Source organism: Lynx rufus, unplaced genomic scaffold, assembly GCF_022079265.1.
Source record: "Lynx rufus isolate CCGP_SWC_20201006 ecotype Redwood Valley unplaced genomic scaffold, mLynRuf1.p SCAF_19, whole genome shotgun sequence".
Lineage (NCBI taxonomy): Eukaryota > Metazoa > Chordata > Mammalia > Carnivora > Felidae > Lynx > Lynx rufus.
This window is the reverse complement of record NW_025814833.1, coordinates 24,149,022-24,171,263: the sequence shown is the minus strand read 5'-3', so window position 1 is coordinate 24,171,263 and position 22,242 is coordinate 24,149,022. Positions and strand designations below refer to the sequence as shown.

Genomic DNA, 22,242 nt, shown 5'->3' with positions numbered 1-22,242 from the left:
GGAAGGCATCTTGTATGTGGAGATACTGTCTTTATTTGCATAAATAAATACATCCCTGACTGTGGTAATTCTAGACATTATGGCAGTTCAGCAAGAACTGTATCATTTTTTTTTTTCATATTTAAAGGTACCTTTTCTTTCCCCCAGGAATCAAAAGTAGCTCACTTCAAGCTCCAGGTGTTTCTGCTAAAACAAATGGCCCCAGACATTCTGTGCAGGCTATTTTGAAACAAGAGGCAAGTAACATTCCATTTGTCCCAGATACAGACAGAAAAAATGAAGTATGGAATTATTATCAAGATTGGTGTATGGGGCGCCTGGGTGGCTCAGTTGGTTGAGCGTCCGACTTCAGCTCAGGTCACGATCTCACGGTCCGTGAGTTCGAGCCCCGTGTCGGGCTCTGGGCTGTTGGCTCAGAGCCTGGAGCCTGCTTCCAATTCTGTGTCTCCCTCTCTCTCTGCCCCTCCCCCGTTCATGCTCTCTCTCTGTCTCAAAAATAAATAAACATTAAAAAAAATTAAAAAAAAAAGATTGGTGTAATACAATTTCATTCATTAAAAGACAATTAACCACCCTATAGTAAGATTTTATAAAAATTGAAATGCAAACCCACAGTAATAATGCTCTGCTACTTCAGACTTCCAAAGCTCATAGCTGTCAATTACACTAGTGTTGTCATACTGTAAGTATAGGGAATATCAGTAACAAGTTGTAAGCTACCAAAAGTGATAAGACCAAGACTTTAAATATGTTAAAAAGATCCAAAATTTGAATGTTATATTTATCTCAATTTTAATAGAGATTTACCAGGAGCAACTTGAATGTTCCCACTTAGCCCTTAGGTTATAGGCTTCCTAAATGATGAGCTTCAAGAACTTCAAAGTACATACCTGTGCCCTACAGAGAAAGCAACAAATTGGGCTTTGAGAGTCATTTTCTCCCAGTGCTGATGGATTGTGCAGAGAGAGCCATGCTGCCTCACCCTGTCCCCTTTGTGACCAGGGGTCACGTATCTGATGGTGGGAAGTTGGCGGCAGACATTCAGGGTGCAGCCTCTGGTCACAGCATAGATTGCCTTTGCAGACTTCCATATTGTCATTTTAAAAATCAAATCCGCATTGGCTCTGTTAGTTAGCCCTGTATTAACTGGCTCAGCTGTTCTAAACAGTTAACATGGTTTAAAAGAGATGTCATCAAGCAGGAAATTCACTAAAGTCTTCCCAAAAGTCTGCCTTCACAACTAAAATAGCAAGTGCCATCATTTGCAGTGTCCTATGTTAAATGCATAGTAAGCAACAGACTCAAATATATAGCTGCTCAAATGTAGCATGTTAGCCACAACATGCTTCTCTCTATAAACAAATATTTATTAAACACCTGCTGTGTACAGGGCACTGTATCACTGTATCAACATCCATAATTAGTATGCTTACTTTCTGAAAAAAAGAAACTTAACTACTCTAAGATAGTTTAGTAGTTGTACATTAGGAATTACTTTTCATTAGTCTCACTATGGAACCATAAAAAAAGTATCCCCTGAGTGTAACATGTACAGTAAACTTAATACTACATACTTTGCCAAAAAACAAGTCAATAAACACATTTAGACTATCAGTTTCTAAAGTAGGCTTTAAAAAAAAATATATATATATATATATATGTATGTATGTGAACATTATGAATACATCAAATGGTCACAAAAACCTAATTTACTTTGAGAAATAGCATGACCACTTTTATTACAATAGAATATGATACTGTTTTCCAACTTTTTTGCCCATTCCATCAGTGTCAGGAAATATACTTCTGGTGGTTTGTGTTTAGCTCTCAGACCTGGGAAAAAATAAAGTCTCGGTTGGATTTATCTTTCTGTATAATTATCTAAACAGGTAGAGCTCTTGGCCAAATTAAAGAGTCATATCCTATACATGCAGAAAACCTGCTTTCTGCCTCCCAGCTTTCTAAAATCATATCCCCTATAGTTTGTTTAAAAACCACACATAATCTTTTTATCTGTTCAATTGATTACCTTCCATGCTGATCAGTTCACTCCTCAGTTAATTGCAGAATACCAATGAATTCTACAAACCTGTAAATTCTGTAATATATAAACCAAATAAAACTTGCATTTTTATTATAAATGGACTTTTAACAGTGTTTTCCTAAATTTCTGAATTTTAAATGTGAGAAATAGCTGACGTTCAAATTCTTTTAAAACCCCCTTGATGGGGGCGCCTGGGTGGCGCAGTCGGTTAAGCATCCGACTTCAGCCAGGTCACGATCTCGCGGTCCGGGAGTTCGAGCCCCGCGTCGGGCTCTGGGCTGATGGCTCAGAGCCTGGAGCCTGTTTCCGATTCTGTGTCTCCCTCTCTCTCTGCCCCTCCCCCGTTCATGCTCTGTCTCTCTCTGTCCCCAAAATAAATAAACGTTGAAAAAAAAAATTAAAAAAAAAAAACCCTTGATGAATTTCGTTGTTTTTTTTTCTTGTGGCATATATAGGTGGAATATGCTGATTTTAATGAAGAAAGGGCCAAGAAATCAAGCATTAGCTCTAAGTCAGGTAAACATTAGCAACAGTTATTAAGTAAGTCCTAAAATCTATTAACCTATTCATTCAACTAACATTTATTGAGCTTCTGCTACATGATAAGCATTGTGCTAATTATTACATACATACAAAGTAGAAACTATACAAAGTAGAAAAGCCATGGTCCCTCTCCTGGATTTTACAGTTTAGTGGGGAACACTTATGCCAATAATCACAACCCATTACGATAAGTGTAATAATGCAGGTATGTACATACTTCAGTGGAAGCATAGGGAAGCCAGGGAAACTTTTATAGAAACCACAGTTGGGCTGAGACATAAGGATAAGAAAAATTTTCTAAGCAGACAAATAGAAGGAGAACCTTCCAGGAAAAGGGAATACATTTACTAACATAGACATTAGAGCATAGTACATTTTTGGAAATAGAAATTTTCTCAGAATTGCTTTATCTAAAAGTTCAAGTTAGAGAATTTCAGGAAATGAGGTTTGACTGGTAGATAAGGGTTAGATCATTGTCTCTGGTAGGCCAGGCAAAGAAATCTACCTTTTATCCTGTTATTCAAGTGCAACTATTGAAGAATATTGGCAGGGTCATAATATAATCAGAATTTGCCTTTTCTAAAAAGGGGAAAAAGAGGGGCGCCTGGGTGGTGGCTCATCTGGTTGAACGTCCGACTCTTGATTTCAGCTCAGGTCATGATCCCAGAGTTGTGGGATTGAGCCCTGCATGTGGAGCCTGCTCAAGATTCTCTCTCTCTCCCTTTCCCTCCCTCTTTCTGACCCTCTCCTCCACTCACATACTCTCTTAGATAGATAGATAGATAGATAGATAAAGGGATAAAATAATTAGAGGTGAAGAGACGAGGAAATGAGACAATAAAAATAATAGCATTTACTATATGCCAGTTACTATGCTAAATTTGTTATATCCTCTCATTTAGTCCTCCCACCAATTTAATGAGGACAGAAACATTTTTATCTACCATTTTACATATAAGTAAACTAAGTCTCAGAGTGGTAAACTATATTGCCCAAGGTTTCACAGTGTATGTGAAAGGTCTGTCTTACTCAACCAATTCTAGCCACAATGCCATACTGTCTCTTACTACAATTCAAGAGACTATTACAATAGTCCAGGCTAGAAATGAGTCCTGAACAAGGTCAATGGCAGTGAGGATGAAGAGCTGGGTACATATTTGACTCAAACTATGGAGGTTGAATGGATGAGATTTGGTTACTGATTGAATACAGAAGATGAAGGAGTTGAAGACAACTCCCAGATTTCTAGACTGGGCAACTAAATGAGTAGTGAATAGTGGTTCCATTCAGTAGACAGGCAGTACAGAAGGATGAACAAGTTTGGAGGAGAAAAAAATTAGTTCAACTTTTTTAGGTAGATTATACTTTCTCCTTTTAATTCCCTCTTTGATTTGAGAGTTATCCATGTTTCTTAATTATCAAGAAATTAATATCTTGGGTCACAGTTCTTTTAATTAAATTCAGAGAATATAGCCTGTAAATCTTGTAACAGGTTGAAGTTGTTAAGGTTTTCTTTGTGGCCAAATATGTGATTGCTATTTGAAAGTGCTCCATGGACATACCAAAAAAATGTGTATTCTGTATTTGCAGGATGTAAGGCTCTAAATGAATATTAAATTACATTTATTGATTGTATGTCTTTACTAATTTTTTTGTCTACTAGACTTTTTTTTTCTTATTGTCTACTAGATGTGTCCAGCCATTAAAGAGGTATTTTGAAGCTCTACACTATAATTGTATTTTTATCAAATTCCCGTTGCATTTCTAATATGTTTCACATAGGCTCTTCAAGACATTTAATCCACCATATTCATAGAAACCATAGAAGACTTGCTTATTTTTTGTAACAGTCACATTCGTTATCTATTGCTAAGTTTAAAAATCACCCCAAAGCTCAGTGGCTTAAAAAAACAATCAATATTATCCTACAGTTTCTGTGGTTAAGAATACAGGAACAACTTAGCTGCGTGGTTCTGACTCAGGGTCTCACATAAGGTTATGATCAAGATGTCATCCAGGGCTGTTGCAGTCATTTAAAGGCTTGACTGAAACTGGAGGATTCGCTTCCAAGATGGCTCACTCACATAGCTGTTGTCAGGAGGTCTCAGTGCCTCACCTTGTGGGCCTCTCCATAGGGCTTCTAGAATATCATGATATGGCATCTGGCTTCCCCCAGAGTGGGTGATCCAAGATAGAGGGGCTGAAACCACAGTATATTTTATAACCTAGTTTCAGTAAGTTATATACCATCATTTCTACCCTGTAGTGTTCATTAGAACCAAGTCACTAAGTCCAATGTACACTCAAGGGGAAGAGAGTTAACCTCCACTTTTTGGAGGGAGTATTAACAAGGAACTTATAGACATACTTTAAAACTACCACAACAGGGACATCTGGGTAGCTTATTTGGTTAAGCATCTGACTCTTGGTTTTGGCTCAGGTCATGATCTCACAGTGAGATGGAGCCCCATATTGGGCTCTGCACTAACAGCATGGAGCCTTCTTGGGATTCTTTCTCTCTCTCCCTCTCTCTCTCTCTCTCTCTCTCTCTCTGCCGCTCCCCTGCTCACACTCTCTTACTCTCTAAATACATACATACATACATACATACATACATACATATTTTAAAAAATAAAAGGACTACAACAGTATTATCTTCACACTTAATTTTTCAGGTTTATGCACTATTAATTCTAGCTCCTTCCTTTCCAAAACTGTACACATGCAAAAACATACTCATATACAAAGAAACTCAAGAAGGCACATAGAATTTTAAGTAAACCTTTTAAAACAGATCATTGGAATTTACTGGTTATTCACAATACACTTTATATTTATTAGGAGAAAGATAAATAGTAATTCACCTTGACTTTGAACTGGCTCTAATTGGTAATACTACTTTCTATTAATCAGAGCCTTGCTTGTCTAAGACTATTTATTCATGCATGCATATAAGTGACATACACCATTCCAGTATTCCTATGAAGATATTCTACATGAAGACTTGCTTTAGGTATAATTATTCAGAAATATTTTCTAAATTCCACTTATGCAATTTTGCTAGATGTCATGCAAAGACAGTATTTGAGTGGAAAGAGATTATGACTGTTAGACTAATAAACAAACATTGATCCAACATCTATGTTAAAGAATTGATTCAATAAATAAGTATTATTGAGTGTTTACTATATGCCAGGCACTGTAAACCATAGCATAGTAAGTCCTATAAGAGAAGGAAGTATAGGGTGCTTCAGGAGCATTGAAAGAGGATGCCTGTCTATCTAGGCAGATTTCAAGGAAGGCTCTCTGAAAGAGGTGACACAAGCTGAGTGAATCCTAAAAGATGAAGAATTTAAGAGAGGGATACTAGAGTTATAAAGGAAATAGTAAGGGCACAGGCAAAGGGAATTGCATGTTGTTCAGTGTCTCTGGAGCATAGAATACATGTACAATGGTGACCAGAGATGAGGCTGGTGAGGTAGGCAATCGCCCCAGATCTTAAAGTATATTTTATGCCTCCCTGGGAGTCGATGGAGTGTTTAAACACAGCAGTGACAGCAGGGAATAAAGACATATTAGTACATGTTTATTACCATTTTACAATCTACACCATTACTTGTGAAAAATACCAACAAGTAATAATTTTCTTTCTCTCTCTGAAAATTCACCTGTAGCTCAAGGAGTCTTTGCTTCTCATGATTCACCAATTAAGTAAGTATCTAGTAAAACTTAATAAAGTAATGTGTTATTTTAAATTAACACTTTAGCCAGGTCACAATCTCGCGGTCCGTGGGTTCGAGCCCCGCGTCGGGCTCTGGGCTGATGGCTCAGAGCCTGGAGCCTGTTTCCGATGCTGTGTCTCCCTCTCTCTCTGCCCCTCCCCCGTCCATGCTGTGTCTCTCTCTGTCCCAAAAATAAATAAACGTTGAAAAAAAAATAAATTAACACTTTAATAATTACACAGGAGTGCTGCTTGGGGGCAGATGCTCCCATGGACACCTCAGTTATTGCAGTTCTGCCTGCATTCATTTTTTGCAACCTCTTGGGACTAAGCTAAAATTGTAAAGTTGGCAAAGTTATGTATGTTCTTTTACCTTCTCTCTAGTCACACTTTTGTTCTGTGTTCCCCTAACACACAGGGTCTTCATTCCCCTTTCAGGTAATACTACCTCTTCTTTCCAGGTAGCTTTCCAGAATCTAGATCTATTCTTTTCCCCTCTCCACATTCAAACATACATTACTCGTGCCTTTTGAGGTTATTGGTTTTCTAATGATGATGAATTAGTTTGTCATATAGTATTAATGACTTAGTCTGTCACCCCATCTTTAGGATATTTGTACTGTAACCTAAAGTAATGAATCTCTAATGAGGCAAAATCAAGGACAGTGCAGAAAGGTGTTTATTTGGGGGCCTAGGTGCCTTTCAGCCCTCCAACCTTGTGGCCACCTATTCTGCTAAAGTGCTGTTCCCCTCAAACTTGAATATTTTGTGCATATAAAATAACTCCTGATGGAACACAAATATCCAACACCATCATGTTTTAAACACTCAAACCAAATGAGGTCCAGGATAGGTTTTATAAATTCCAAATTCTGATGAAAATGGTTGGGTAAGGTGAAGCAGCGTGTGGTGGTAAATGGTGTTGACATTCAGAGCAAGCTTCCTAGAAAAAGGATTTTGAGCTTAGGAGTGATGAAGTCAGCTTGTCTGACTTACTGAGTACTCATAAGATGTAAAGATGCTGAAGGAAGGAAACTGACTAGCCCACTATTAGGACAGTTTAAAGAAATAAAGGTGAGGAACAGTGATTATGTAGTTTTAGAAAGTATTCATCCCTGTTCTCATCTTCCTCCTGCCATCCACTATACTAGACTACAGAACTACAGAATCACGTGAGTCTTTTCAAAAGCAAATGCTCTGGGTACCCTTTTGCTAAAAATCTTAGCTCGGCTAAAAGGAAGGACTTTGCTCATGACCTGGAGCTTCTTCCCCATTCTTCTCAAATAGACGGTGTTAAAATACTTTTAGCTATCCCTAGGACAATTCCAGGCCAGAGCACACCAAAACATAGCTAACGACACCATCTGGTCTGGCTCTGCCCATTGCACCCATGTCACATTCCCTTACCTTACAGAGAGGAACACAGGTTCAGGGGCTTGAGCTTAGTCCTCTTTGATGCATCTCATTGCTTCACAAAGCTCAATGCATCAACAGATGCATCACATCTGTTCCACCACTTACCTCTCTCCCTTCTCTTCCTCTCAAATCCTCATTTCTCTGTTTTTCCTAATGCTTAACCAAGGGCCATACACAGGAGCCTTAAAATAGAATTAGAAACCAAAGAAATCAGGACAAGAGGAGGGAAATGTGGTAAGATCGTGGTGGGGTAGACAGTTGTAATAATTAAGCTTTGCATTTAGATACTGAGCATGTTCTTATGATTGGGATGGAAGATGACAGGAGAAACACAGTAAAGAAGGCAGTGAGGCTTTCACCCTGAAGATTATGCTCAGAAGTCTGTATTTCATTCACTGAATGACAGTCTAATGGCTTTCAGGAGGACTGTGATATTATCAAGTCAGTAACTCTGCTGAACAACTGTGACAGCAGCATGTAGGACAAATGGAAGACACTTAAATCGGTGCCCATTACAGAAGTCCATTAATGATTTGTGGCCTGCACAATGGCCTTCCTTTTGGAGTAGAGACAAGTATGCATCCAAAACATGTTAAATGGGAATTTATGTGCCAAACTTTCTTGGGAGCCTACTATGTTCAGAGTATAGTTCTGGGTATTGGGATACAACGATAAATAAAGCACTACCTCTGACCTCAGTTGTTCTTTACAAAACATCAGGACAAAAGACAGGGAGACTTGAGGAATGCCAGAGAGTGAACTGAGGGAAGGGCAGTGGATAAAATGTCAGGAAAAGGGAAGGCCACCCATGGAACCACCCAGTTTTGGCTTTCAGATTAAACCACTGATGTTAGGATACAGAAGTGATGCTTTTAATTCCCACTTAGCCACTGGAATGAGTAAATGGGTTTGGCAATAGAATGGACTGTGCATGTGGATGATCAAGAGGTGTAAGCCATCACCTCAAAGCTATGGGTCTGAGATACAAACAGAAGACCACCAATTAGATTAAAAATTAGGTATTCAGAGGACTAGGCAGACTAAATTTTAGGTTTGTCACATTAATCCTCAAGGGGTGGCTGGCCAACCATGTGAAGATATCTTTAAGTTATCTTCTGGACTAAAGCGAGGTTGTACAGAGGAGAAGATCAGAAGCAGAGAGGTATATTTATAGCTTTGTGAAATGGCAAGTTAAACTGTGAAAAAGTGTGCCTTCTCTTTGGGGCTTCTGAAATAATGGTCATTAATATTGCTGCCCTCTTTATTTAAGAAGTAGAAAGTGAGCAGTACAAATGACCTAAACTTTAGACACTTTAATGGCATCAATCTATCGGGGAAAACCACCGAAGACTAGGGAAAAGTAGATGAAATATCATGTCACTCCTGAAATTGTGATGGAACTTTCCAATATGACAGCAGGTTCATTTTCATGCTTCTGTTCATTTGACACCAGTGAGAATCTGATAATTCATTGCAGATTGTAGATTGCATCTGATATTACAACTATTTTTTAGTGGCCTTCTATGAGGCTTCCTCATTTATCTGGTTAGTTTTGTTCTCAGATATTTGCCATTTCCTCTTATCTAAATGCATGCCTTTGGGACAGAAAGCCTGTGGGGACAGAGAGCAACAAATACACAGGACTCACTGGGTTCCACTTGCTGTGTATGGTGTGAGGCAGAGAAAGCAGAAAAGAGTCTGGATGTATTAGGTTGCAGAAGACCTACAAGAAGGAAATTGTGCTGGAGTTGGCTTAAGAAACTGAGTGTCGGAAAAATAAATGAAGCCAAAGGATAGGAACTGTGTCACTGACATCCACATTCATGTTCTAGTTCCATATTGCAAAACGCTCCAAGTCTGAGGATGGGCTATTGCTACCTAACCCTAGCTGAAACCTATAAGTTTTTCTTTTCCCACTAGGAGTCAGGTTGTAATTTCAGAGACTGGCTGTATTTCTCAAAATTGAATTGTAGGCCTTGGAGAAAAAAGTAATTTTGATAACATAAGGGCAGGCCAAGTAAAAATGTAGAGTGCCATTTTTCCTTTAAGGAGGTCAGGAAGAAGAGAGGCAAATGATCTATGTAGGCAGGAAAATATAATATAAATCAAAATTACAGTCTTAGGCCTTGTTTTTTTAAACTTTTTTAGTATTCTATAATTTATATGATTGTGTGGTTCTCTTGCTACAATTTAGTAAAATATATTTTTGGTTCCATGTAGTAGGTGATAATAACGAATTCTGCTGAAAACATAGAATAGATTGCAACAACATGGATGGACCTAGAGAGTATAATTCCAAGTGAAAGAAGGCAGTAAGAGATAGATAAAAAAAACCATATGATTTCACTCATGTAGAATTTAAGAATCAAAACAAATGAGCAAAGGGAAAAAAGGCAAACCAAGAAACAGACTCTTAACTAGAGAGAACAAACTGATGTTACCAGAAGAGAGATGAAATAGGTGATGGGGATTAAGGAGTGTGCTTGTTGTGGTGAGCACAGGGTGATTAAAATAAAAACTTTAAAAAAAGAGAAAAAAGCACAGGATAGAATATTATGATACTTAGAAAAGGGCTACATCTAATTTGGTATTGCATGTGATCAGAAACCCATTATTTTAATCCATCATTATCAATAATCATCCATGGGTCTTTTTCTACTGTAGTGTGAAGGGGAGGAGACTAGGAGTTTTGAGGAGGTGGGCAGAAAGTGAATTATCTGGAAGCTCTGATCAAGCAGAGCAGGCACAAAGGACTAGCCCACCCCCTCTCTCTCCAACCCCATACTCTTCCCAACTCACTACAAAACAAACTTGGCTAAGGTGGTTCATGAGTAGTAACTTCAGACAGATGTTAGTTTATGCAGCAGCTGTTTATTATTCTACTGTTTATGCAGCAATTATTCTGCTCCAGAGTAATGGAGCATGTCCTATACCCACAGGCCAATATCTAAGTAGGAGGCTAAATAGGGGGATTAGACAAAAAATAAAACTTACTCTTTTTTGTGAGTTGCTATGGAGAAAAAAAAAATCTCCAAGTACAAAGGAGACAATCTGATTCACTGATTAGGAATTGGGGGGAAAGTTACATAAATTATAAATCAGAAGTAATAAAATCAATCTCTCTTTACTTTTCAGACAACAAAACTATCATAACTGCTGTCAAGGAAAAGTATGTACAATGAAATTCACTGATAAAGCAACATGTTAAGGATATTTTGTAATATGAGATTAGAGAAAAATCTGTGAATCAGACAATGAGCAAAATCATCTGTTGACGTTAGTCAGTTTCCCTCTTTGTCTTCTTCTCTTCCTTGACTTTCAGTTAATCTTGAGTTTTGCAGGGGTCCAAAGTTACTGTTATTGGCCCTTTGGGCAGGGGGGCTCAGGAGGATATATTGAGGGAGCATTAGGAGATTTAGTCACCAGGTGAAAAGCATCAAATACCACAAACCCACTCCATAATGGGAAGCCATTAAGGGAAATGCCTTTGCATACTATTAAGATCTGGCTTAGGGCTGAGCATCCTGTCCCTTGGGCATGTGAACCAGGATGCCTAGATCTGTCTCTTAATTTTCCTAGGAGTAAGGAAAATCTTAGGGTCATACTCCATCAAAAGAAATACCTGGTCACTTGAGAACTGCAACTTGGACCAGGCCAAGATCAGAGGGTGAATTTGATGAGCCCCAACTCTAGGGCTAGACAGAGGAATCGTGAACATGAGAGAGGTTCAGGGGAGTAGCACACACACACTTTTCACACATACACCTGCTCAATTCAGAAAACAAGCAACAAACACAAAGACATAGACATACTGGCACCAAAAGGATATTTCTTGGTTTAATAGTATAGTGAGAATAAGGTGAAAATCAGATTCTATTTATCACAGTTCACTTCATTACAAGAATGCCCCTATTTTATATACCAAGATTGGAAATGCCTCTTCTCTGCTACCTTATGAGTAATAATGTAGGACGTCTGTACATTTTCTCTGGTATTAAGAAAATAATATATATTGAAATTCTTGGCTCATATGTATTGGAACAGATTTGGACCAATTTAGATCAAGAAGGTAAGTAACTTACCTGTTAATGGTTAGATGTTAGAAGTGTTTGATTTCAGCCATGTTTATGTAAAACAAGTGTTTTTCAACCATATGTTATCATCCCAGACTATGTTTTTCAAACTCAATAGCCATTTTCTAGTGCAAGCAGTAGGTGACAAAGAACGCATTAAGAGAACTAGATAGCGGTGATGATTGCACGGTATTATGAGTGTGCTTAATGCCACTGAACTGTACACTTTAAAATGGTAAAATGGTACATTTTATGTTATGTGTACTTTATCACAATAAAAAAGCATTAAAATATTTGGGAATTGGGGTGGAAAAACTGGCTTTTCCCTGTAGTGGCTCTCAAACCTCTAATGGATCATGAGAGATATGCTACCTACAACAAGGTGCTAACTTTTCATTGAATGTTGGCCTAAACCTGAACAATCTGGAAGGTAACTTTGGAGGTAACTGGGAGGCAACAACCACATTATAGGGAATCTGGTGCCCAAATGCCAGGATATCAAACAATGCATAGCCAGAATGCCAGGCATCCAGCCTTTGCTGCCGCTGACTTTTATGCACAGCTTTGAAAAATAAGAGTTTCTGTGGAAGGTATGCATTCTTGGTCTAGATGTCTTGAGGGTAACAATAACTTCAAAACAAATACTATTTTATTATAGGCAGGAGGATTTTTATGTTCCCAAAATATATCTTCAATAAGTAGAAGTACCTAAACAAATAGAGTTTTTCAGGTGCAATTTGCATCTGGCCCCAGTCCAGTCTTAGGTGTGACAGTGAGTACAATTAACCATTGAGGAAAATGTCATTCAGTTCTGGTCCTTGGGTTCTACTTCAGCTCATAGTGAAGGACCCCCAACTGCCTCCTACTGCTCAGCCTTCTGGCCCTTTGAGTCTCAGGTGTATCTCAGCCTTTTGGACCTAAATGAATGTGTTTCTTTACTTCTGAGCCATCCTCTGTCTCCCTATCCAAGACAGTTTGCACTGAGAATTCTTTTGTTGCACCCAAACCCTGTTCACTTCCCCTAAATCATCAGTACTAATAGTCGACCATTAATTAAGCCTTAACAAGTAGCTGTAGTCATCAGCATATATAAAAGCACAGTGAACTTTCAGAGGAAGGCGGCAACAACAGGCAGGCCACAGAGCCCACAGGCTGACCACTCCACTGTGGCGCTTTTTCACTATTGCCTCATAGCTGAATAGATGCCTACATAAAAAGAGGCTACCTCTGCAAAGGCATATAAATGTTTTGGAGGCAAATTTGTTTTCTGAAATAGTTTGTTAGAGGTAATCTGGTTTGTATTTTTAAGAATTATTTCATGGATCATAAACACAGTCTGTCTTTTTGCCAGAGCGTTGGTTTTCTATGAGCTTAGACACCCACCTGGCTATTTTTAAATTTATGTATTTAAATTCAAGTTACTTAACATACAGTGTTGTACTATTTTCAGAAGTAGGAACCAGTGACTCATCACTTCCATATAACACCCAGTGCTCATACCAGCAAGTGCCCTCCTTAATGCCCATCACCCACTTAGCCCATACCCCCACCCGCCTCCCCTCTAGTCACCCTTTTTTTTCTCTGAATTTAAGACTCTCTTATGGTTTGCCTCCCTCTCTATTTTATTTTTCCTTCCCTTCCCTTATGTTTAGCTGTTTTGATTCTTAAATTCCACATGAGTGAAATCATATGATATTTGTCTTTTTCTGACTGACTTATTTCACTTAGCATAATACACTCTAGTTCCAACTCATAAATATGGAGAAAAAACTGAGGGTTACAGGAGGGATTGTGGGAGGAGGGTTGGGCTAAATGGGTAAGGGGCACTAAGGAATCTACTCCTGAAATCATTGTTGCACTATATGCTAACTAATTTGGATGTAAATTTTTAAAAATAAAAAATAAAATTAAAAAAATAGTAGTAAAAATAAAATAAAATAAAATAAAATAAAATAAAATAAGAATACACTCTAGTTCCATCCATGTTGTTGCAAATCGCAAGATTTCATTCTTTTTGATCACCAAGTAGAATTCCATTGTATATATATACCACATCTCCTTTATCCATTCATCAGTCGATAGACATTTGGGTTCTTTCCATAATTTGGTTATTGTTAATAGCACTGCTATAAACATTGGGGTGCGTGTGCCCCTTCAAATCAGCATTTTTGTATACTTTAGATAAATACCTAGTAGTGCAACTGCTGTGTTGTACCTGTATTTTTAATTCTTTGAGGAATATCCCTACTGTTTTCCAGAGTGGCTGCACCAGTTTGCATTCCCACCAGCAGTGCAAAAGGGTTCCCCTTTCTCCACATCCTTGCCAACAGCTGTTGTTGCCTGAGTTGTTAATGTTAGCCATTCTGACAGGTGTGAGGTGGTATCTCATTGTCATTTTGATTTGTATTTCTCTGATGATGAGTTATGTTGAGCATATTTTCATCTGGATGTCTTCTTTGGAAGAGTGTCTATTCATAGCTTCTGCCCATTTCTTCACTGGGTTATTTGTGTTTTTGGATGTTGAGTTTGATAAGTTCTTTATAGATTTTGGATACTAACCCTTTCCCTGATATGTCATTTGCAAATGTCTTTTCCCATTCTATAAGTTGCCTTTTAGTTTTGTTGATTGTTTCCTTCACTGTGCAGAAGCTTGTAATCTTGATGAGGTTCCAATAGTTCATTTTTTCTTTTATTTCCCTTGCCTCCAGAGACATGTCTAGTAAGATGTTGCTGTGGCCAAGATCAAAGAGGTTGCTGTCTGTTTTCTCCTCTAGGATTTTGATGGCTTCCTGTCTTACATTTAGGCCTTTTATCGATTTTGAGTTTATTTTTGTGTATGGTGTAAGAAAGTGGTCCAGGTTCATTTTTCTGCATGTCACTGTCCAGCTTTCCCAGCACCATTTTCTGAAGAGACTTTTTTCCATTGGATACTCTTTTCTGTTTTGTTGAAGATTAGTTGGCCATACAATTGTGGGTCTATTTCTGGGTTCTTTATTCTGTTCCATTGATCTGTGTGTCTGTTTTTGTGCCAGTACCATACTGTCTTGATGACTACAGCTTTATAATACAGCTTGAAGTCTGGAATTGTGATGCCTCTAGCTTTGGTTTTCTTTGTCAACATTACTTTGGCTATTCTGGGTCTTTTGTGGTTCCATACAAATTTTAGGATTGTTTGTTCTAGCTTTGTGAAGAATGCTGGTGTTATTTTGATAGGGATTGCATTAAATGTGTAGATTTCTTTGGGTAGTATAGACATTTTAACAACATTTGTTCTAATCCATGAGCATGGAATATTTTTCCATTTCTTTGTGTCTTCTTCAATTTCTTTCATAAGCTTTCTGTAGTTTTCAACATACAAATCTTTTACATCTTTGCTTAGGTTTATTCCTAGGTATCTTATGGGTTTTCATGCAATTGTAAATGGAATAGATTCCTTGATTTCTCTTTCAGCTGCTTCATTATTGGTGTATAAAAATGCAACCAATTTCTGTACATTGATTTTATATCCTGCGACTGAATTCACATATCACTTCTAGAAGTATTTTGGTGGAGTCTTTCAGGTTTTCCATGTAGAGCATCATGTCTGATTGCTGAGGCTAGGACGTCCAGTACTATGTGGAACAACAGTGGTGATAGTGAACATTCATGTCATGTTCCTGACCTTAGGGGAAAAGCTCTCAGTTTTTCCCCATTGAGGATGATATTAGCTATGGGTCTTTCGTATATGGCTTTTATAATGTTAAGGTATGTTACTTCTATCCCTACTTTCTTGAGGGTATTTATCAAGAAAGGATGCTGTATTTTTTTCAAATGCTTTTTCTGCATTTATGAAAAGGATCATATGGTTCTTATCCTTTCTTCTATTAATGTGGTTTATCACATTGATTGATTTGCAAATATTGGACCAGCCCTGCAGCCCAGGAATAAATTCCACTTGATCATGGTGAATAATCCTTTTAATGTACTATTGAATTTGCTAGTATCTTGTTAAGAATTTTTGCATCCAGGTTCATTAGGGATATTGGCCTGTAATTCTCCTTTTAGGTGGGGTCTTTGTCTGGTTTTAGAATCAAGGTAATGTGGCCTCATAAGATGAGTTTGGAAGCTTTCCTTACATTTCTGTTTTTTGGAACAGTTTTGAGAAGAATAGGTATTAACTCTTCTTTAATTGTCTGGTAGAATTCCCCTTGTTTGTTGGGAGGAAATACAAGGCCTCTTATTTGTTGGGAGATTTTTGATAACTGATTCAATGTCTATGCCAGTTATGAGCCTGTTCAAATTTTCTATTTCTTCCTGTTTCAGTTTTGGTAGTGTGTGAGTTTCTAGGAATTTGTCCATTTCTTCAAGATAGCCCAATATGTTGGCATATAATTTGTCATAGTATTCTCTTATTACTGTTTTTATTTCTGTGTATTTGCTTGTGATCTCTCCTCTTTAATTCATGATTTATCTATTTGGGTTCTCTCTCTTTCCTTTTTGATAAGTCTGGCTAGGGGTTTATCAATTTTGTTTATTCTTTCAAAAAACCAGCTTTTAGTTTCATTGATCTTTTCTACTGGGGGTTTTTTCCTATGTCATTTTTTTTTTCAAAAATTTTTTCAATGTTTTTTTTATTTTTGAGAGAGAGAGTGAGAGACAGAGCATGAGTGGGGGAGGGGCAGAGAGAGAGGGAGACACAGAATATAAAGTAGGCTCCAGGCTCTGAGCTGTCAGCACAAAGCCCAATGCAGGGCTTGGGCTCATGAACCAAGATCATGACCTGAGCCAAAGTCAGACACTCAACTGACTGAGCCATGCATGCACCCCGCCTATGTCATTTATTTCTACTCTAATCTTTATTATCTCCCTTCTTCTGCTGGCTTTAGGCTTTATTTTCTGCTCCATTTGTAGCTCCTTTAGATATAAGGTTAGGTTGTGTATTTGGGACCTTTTTTGCTTCTTGAGATAGGCCTGAATTGCAATGTACTTTCCTCTTAGGACGACTGCCTTTGCTCTATCCCAAAGGGTTCAGACTGTTGTGTTTTCATTTTCATTTCATTACATGTATTTTTTATTTCTTCCTTAATTTCCTGGTTAACCCATTCATTCTTAATTTTTTTATGTTTATTTATTTTTGAGAGAGATAAAAACAGAGTATGAGTGGGTTAGGTGCAGAGAGAGGGGGACACAGAATCTGAAGCAGGATTCAGGTTCTGACTGTCAGCACAGAGCCCAATGCAGGGCTAGAACTCACAAACTGCAAGATTATAACTTGAGCTGAAGTCAGACGCCCACCTGACTGAGCCACCCAGATGCCCCACCCATTCATTCTTTAGTAGGATGTTTTTTAGCCTCCATGTATTTTGAGGGCTTTCCAATTTTTTTCTTGTGGTTGATTTGAAGTTTCATAGCATTGTGATCTCAAAATATGCATGGTATGAACTTCCTCTGTTTGTATCTGTTGAGGGCTGATTTGTGACCCAGTATGTGATCTATTCTGGAGAATGTCCCATGTGCACTTGAGAAGAATGTGTATTCTGCTGCTTTAGGATGAAATGTTCTGAATATATCTGTTAAGGCCATCTGTCCCAGCCACTTGGCTATTTTTTTTAGCCAGGAAGCCATTTATGCTCAGCAATAAATGCTGAAAATCAAAGTTCCAAGTGATTTTGAATCAAAGGGAATCTTATTCAAAGAATAGATCGCAGCCACAGAGAATAAACCAACTTGAAATTAGATATTCTAAATAGATGTTTTGCCGTGTTCATCCTATACACCATTGCTGGATTCTAGCTATGCATTCTTTGATACAAGGAATTAAAGGTAGCACCTGTCCCTAAAAGAAATTCATATATGATTTCCCTTGTGTCCTGCTTACCTCCTTTCCAGGTAACTTCAGAAGAACTGAACAATATAATTCATAATATAATGACCTGGGTTGTGGCTGCAGTGACCAGTATATTATACCCAGCCATCACAAAATATGAAGAAAGGTTGCAAAATACTACATACCCATCGTCTGATGACTCTACCTTCTCTTCAAATAGTGCAAGTTGCTGTAGCACATGCAGTGAAATGCTTCTATATGAACTAAGTAAGGCATTTCAGGCAGAGGTCTGTACAGACACAGCTGACAGGTCACTACAGCAACCAGCAGCACCTGTAAGACCATCTTCTGCCCACAAAGAAAGAACAGTTATGGGAAAAACTCATCACAGGAAAAGACAACGTAAAACCTCTGGACCTAAAAATAATGAGACCACTGAATCCCCCAAGATTAAGACCTGCAAATATGATAGTCACCTTTCTGCACTGATTGAAACAGGCACAAAGGAATCTAAAGATGGCTCAGAACACCCACTGTCTACTGATGAAAAAGCAAGAGTTGTATAGGAGATGCAGGAGTTAAAGAATGTTTTTGATAACTTTAAATATCATCTAAAAGAGGAAACTGAGCTGATTTTAGAAAATACATTTCATGAAATGGTGTCTGAATTAACCCAAACCATCCCCATTCTTTCTTCTGTTACAGCCAAAGCTCTGGTTGACCAAACTGACACTGACAAAGGAGACTTACTCTCCAATGCCAATATCTCCTCAGCAGCTGCTGAAATTATGGAAAGCGTGCTTGAGAATTTACAGTCTGCAGTTGAGAAAAAATGTATTGAAGTATTTGCACAAGAAAATTTGTCAGTTCACTTTAAATCAGACTTACCAACCAGTGGAGAACATTTCATTTCTCCAGAAGAAAAAACTTCAAAAGCTTCACTGCCTTATACTATGGAGAACATGAGTGATATTGCAGAGGATATGGTTCATGTGATTTTAGAAAAGCTGAGGGCTCTTGCATCTTCTAAGCAAAATGAACTTGCTCATCTTGAAATCACAACTGAATTGGCTTATCAACAACACAGGGAAGATCCAATATATGTGTCCCTTCAAAGAGCCAGTAAAAGGAAATCCAGTGCTGAACCTGATGCAGCCAATTTGATTGGCCAAGAAGAAATACAAAATATAGTGTCAAATATTTTTTCCCAGTCCTCTCTGGTTGGTTATATACAGGAAGCAATCAGTACTATATTAAATTATATACAAATTGGACTTAATAATGAAAGGCTCATTGCAACTAAAGAAACAATGATCATCCTTCAGCTACTTGATGATATCTTGGCTCAGCTACATCAGAAACCACCAAAAAACAGTTTTCCAAAAGAGAAGACACCCCAACCTAAGTAGTCCTTCTGGTACTGAAGAAGAGCACAGACTCACCAGCACTAGAGTAACTAATGATCCTAGATATGGATGCCTGTTTCCACCTATTAATGTTCTTGGCATGGTTCTTTATTCTGAAGATGAAGATAAAGAAATAGATAAGATTGTGGAAAATGTGCTGATTTCATCTATCAAAGGTGAAAAAGCAAAATTACAAGAACAGCTTCCTGATCACTGGTTAACAAGGGAAAATCCTGATTTAAAGTACAAAAGAAATATGAACTTACCTACAAAGTCTGCTTCTCAAGGCAAAGTAGCATTTCCCAACTGGGGATTAAAGACTGACCTTCCAGTTTTTGATAATAGGGACATTTTTAATGATAATCCATGTTTGAATAATGACCTTTTGCTTCTCGGCCAACATGTAAAGCATCAAACACAAAAAGCCTCAGAAAATATAATTACAAGTATTTTAGCAGAGATGCTCAAAGACATATCTTCTGGGCCCTCTGGTCACCTAGATTATAAAAATGATAAGGAAGCTTCACTTCTTACCTCAGGAAGCCCACAAGATCGGTCCTTTCAAGACTGGATGAACCAGATGTTCTCTGTGTCAGAAATCCAAAGAGTATCTCAAGAAATTGTAGATGCTGTATTAAAAATACTTTACATAGCTTGTAGTCACATTATCAGTCATTACTCATCAGTGCATGAAAATTCTCTAGATAATGCTGACATACCAAATAAAGAGCCATTAGAAATATGGTTTGAGAGTAAAAGGAAGATGAAATTTTTATCTTTACTTGGCATAGACCCTACAAGAGATCCCTGGTTAGAACCTGAAGAAAGTGAATCAACACCTGAACCTATAGTTCACATTAGTGATAAGATCATCTATACAGTTTTTAAGAAGCTAAAATCATTTATGTGTCCAAAATTGCAAAACTGCTTTAAACTAGAAAACCATGCTGATCATTCAAAGCCTGCACCTGACAGGAAACCATTTCAATCTCACCTTGGTACTTACACAACTAAAGTGGTAAAAATTGTTTTGGATGTAATACAGAAAGAACTGAAATATAATAAGAAAAATCTAAATCTTGGGAAGAGTGGCTCTCCCAAGGACTTTATAGATACAGGAGTTTTTGCTGACTATGAAAAGAAATTAGACTCTGTTGTCACAAGGCTAAATACTGACATTATGATAAATTCATTAGCAACTTGTATTTGTGAGTTGTTAAGTGGAAATACAGGTAAAAGCAATGTTATGCTCCCTTCAGATAAGCTAAGGTCTAAAATCTCACATGAAACTGCTGACATTGATCAACAATGTCATTGTCCTTGTATGCAAGAGGAAGTTGACAAATGTACCAGATTGCAAGTGTTAGATAGAATCGGGGATACCTTATATGACATGTTACATGAGCTCATAGGAGACCATCCATGTTCTCCCCCATCTGATGAACAAAATAGAGAGTGGATCAATGAGAATTTGAGGACAACCACTGTACTGCAGTCTAATATTCAGCTCATTTCTCATACAATTCTAGAAGATATCATTAGAAAATTATGTAGTGTTGAAATGGATCACAGTTTCACAAATTCAGAATTTAAAGCTATCTCAGAGTATATTGATACTGACAGCCTATCATTTTCTTTGCTTATTGAGGAAATGAGCGGATGCTCTGACATAATCTCCAGCATGGTGTCCAGTATGATCCAGCCAGGTAGCAAAGAGGTGACTAACAACAAGGAAAATACAACTGCCCACAAAACACAGACCACAAAAGTAAAGCATCAAGATAAACTGGAAGTCATGGCTTCAGAGATCTTTGAAATGGTTTTTGCTTTATTGAAAGGGTTTGCCAATAGAAATTTAGAAATTCTGGGCACTACAATCAGTGGAAATAAAAAGAGCAACAAGAGGTACTGGGAAAGTGAAAGTATCAACATTTGTACAAACACACATGAAAGACAATTGCAGTCTGCTTTATATGTGCATGCAAAGAAAGTATCAAGTACTATTTTGAAGGCTATGCAAACAGAATTAAATGTGAGCTTGCCAAATTTTGAAACAGGTATGACCAAGCCACTACAGGAGAAAGAAATGCTTAAGAATCTAGTCAATTTAATTTTAGATGCAGGGCATCCACATAAGTTTAATGAAACTGAACCAGAAGAGCAAGGCATTGAAAATTACAGATACAGGCCAACCTATGGAAATTTTCTTCCTGGAGGAGCTGACCCAGAATCTTATCTAGAAGATCTTGCAGATATAGAGAAAGAAAGTCCTGGAGAGGAAAGACCATCAGAAGAAACTAAATCAGAATCTCTTAAGCAATGGTACCTAGAAAGAACATTTAAAAAAATTGAAGTAGAACTCAAAGAGCCAGGAAAGTCCCCAGTTGTGCCCATTATAAGAAATATTTTGAATGAAATTTTTCAGAATCACTTAATTGATCAATTAAATATGCTTACTCTCTCCCAGTCTCATTTATGGGACATTCCTCATGCTGGCCATAAGCCATTTGCTCAAAAATCAATTCAGTCTGTGGATAAAAGAATGGATCTTTTAGTGTCTGAAGCAGATGTAACTGTTGTTGTAGGTAATATTGTTAGAACCATACTTTAAAAACTTTATTCTGCAGCCATGACAGATAGAAATGCAAATGAAAATAGATATAACACTATCACCTGCTTGGCAAATATCTCTTTTCCTGAACATTACAGTGGGGAAAAGCCCTCTGTTCATTCTACCACACTGGACAGAAATCCAGGTACATTTCAGTCCACACTCAGTAGTGGTAAAATAACCAAAATGAATGTAGTTGAAGATATCATACAGTCAGTATTAACAAATCTAGAAATGTTTGCTACTTCCAAAGTAAAAGCTCTCTTTTGTCCTCATATCAATCTCACAGTTCCAATAGCTTTGCCTCTACAGCACGATGAGACTGCTTTAAGCCAACCATGGCTATCAACCAAAGATTCATATTCTGATGATCAATGTTCCTGTTGCTCAGTGGATCATAACAAGTCTGGAGAGACCACCTCAATATGTCACCCGACTGCCTGTAAATTAAATAGATATGCAACAGAAGTGGCTAGACTAATTTTACAAGGAATCAAACAGAAGTTAGATAAAGAAATGGAAAATCCATTCTTAGCTCATAATATTGTGGTTTCTGACAGGAACCCAAGTCAGACTGTCAACACAGTGTTAAGTATTATGTCTACTAAAGGTAAATATGAAA

At 37.7% G+C, this 22,242-nt stretch overlaps 1 protein-coding gene across 1 annotated transcript in view; it reads left to right on the top strand.

Annotated features, from left to right (window-relative positions):
* Positions 1–22,242, top strand: part of LOC124513824 (fibrous sheath-interacting protein 2-like) — an 82,223-nt gene that overhangs the window by 22,368 nt on the left and 37,613 nt on the right. The window contains 4 exon segments of the mRNA XM_047081816.1: positions 148–321; positions 945–1,126; positions 17,666–18,979; positions 18,981–22,241. Of these exon segments, the coding sequence (XP_046937772.1) occupies positions 148–321; positions 945–1,126; positions 17,666–18,979; positions 18,981–22,241 (4,931 nt within the window).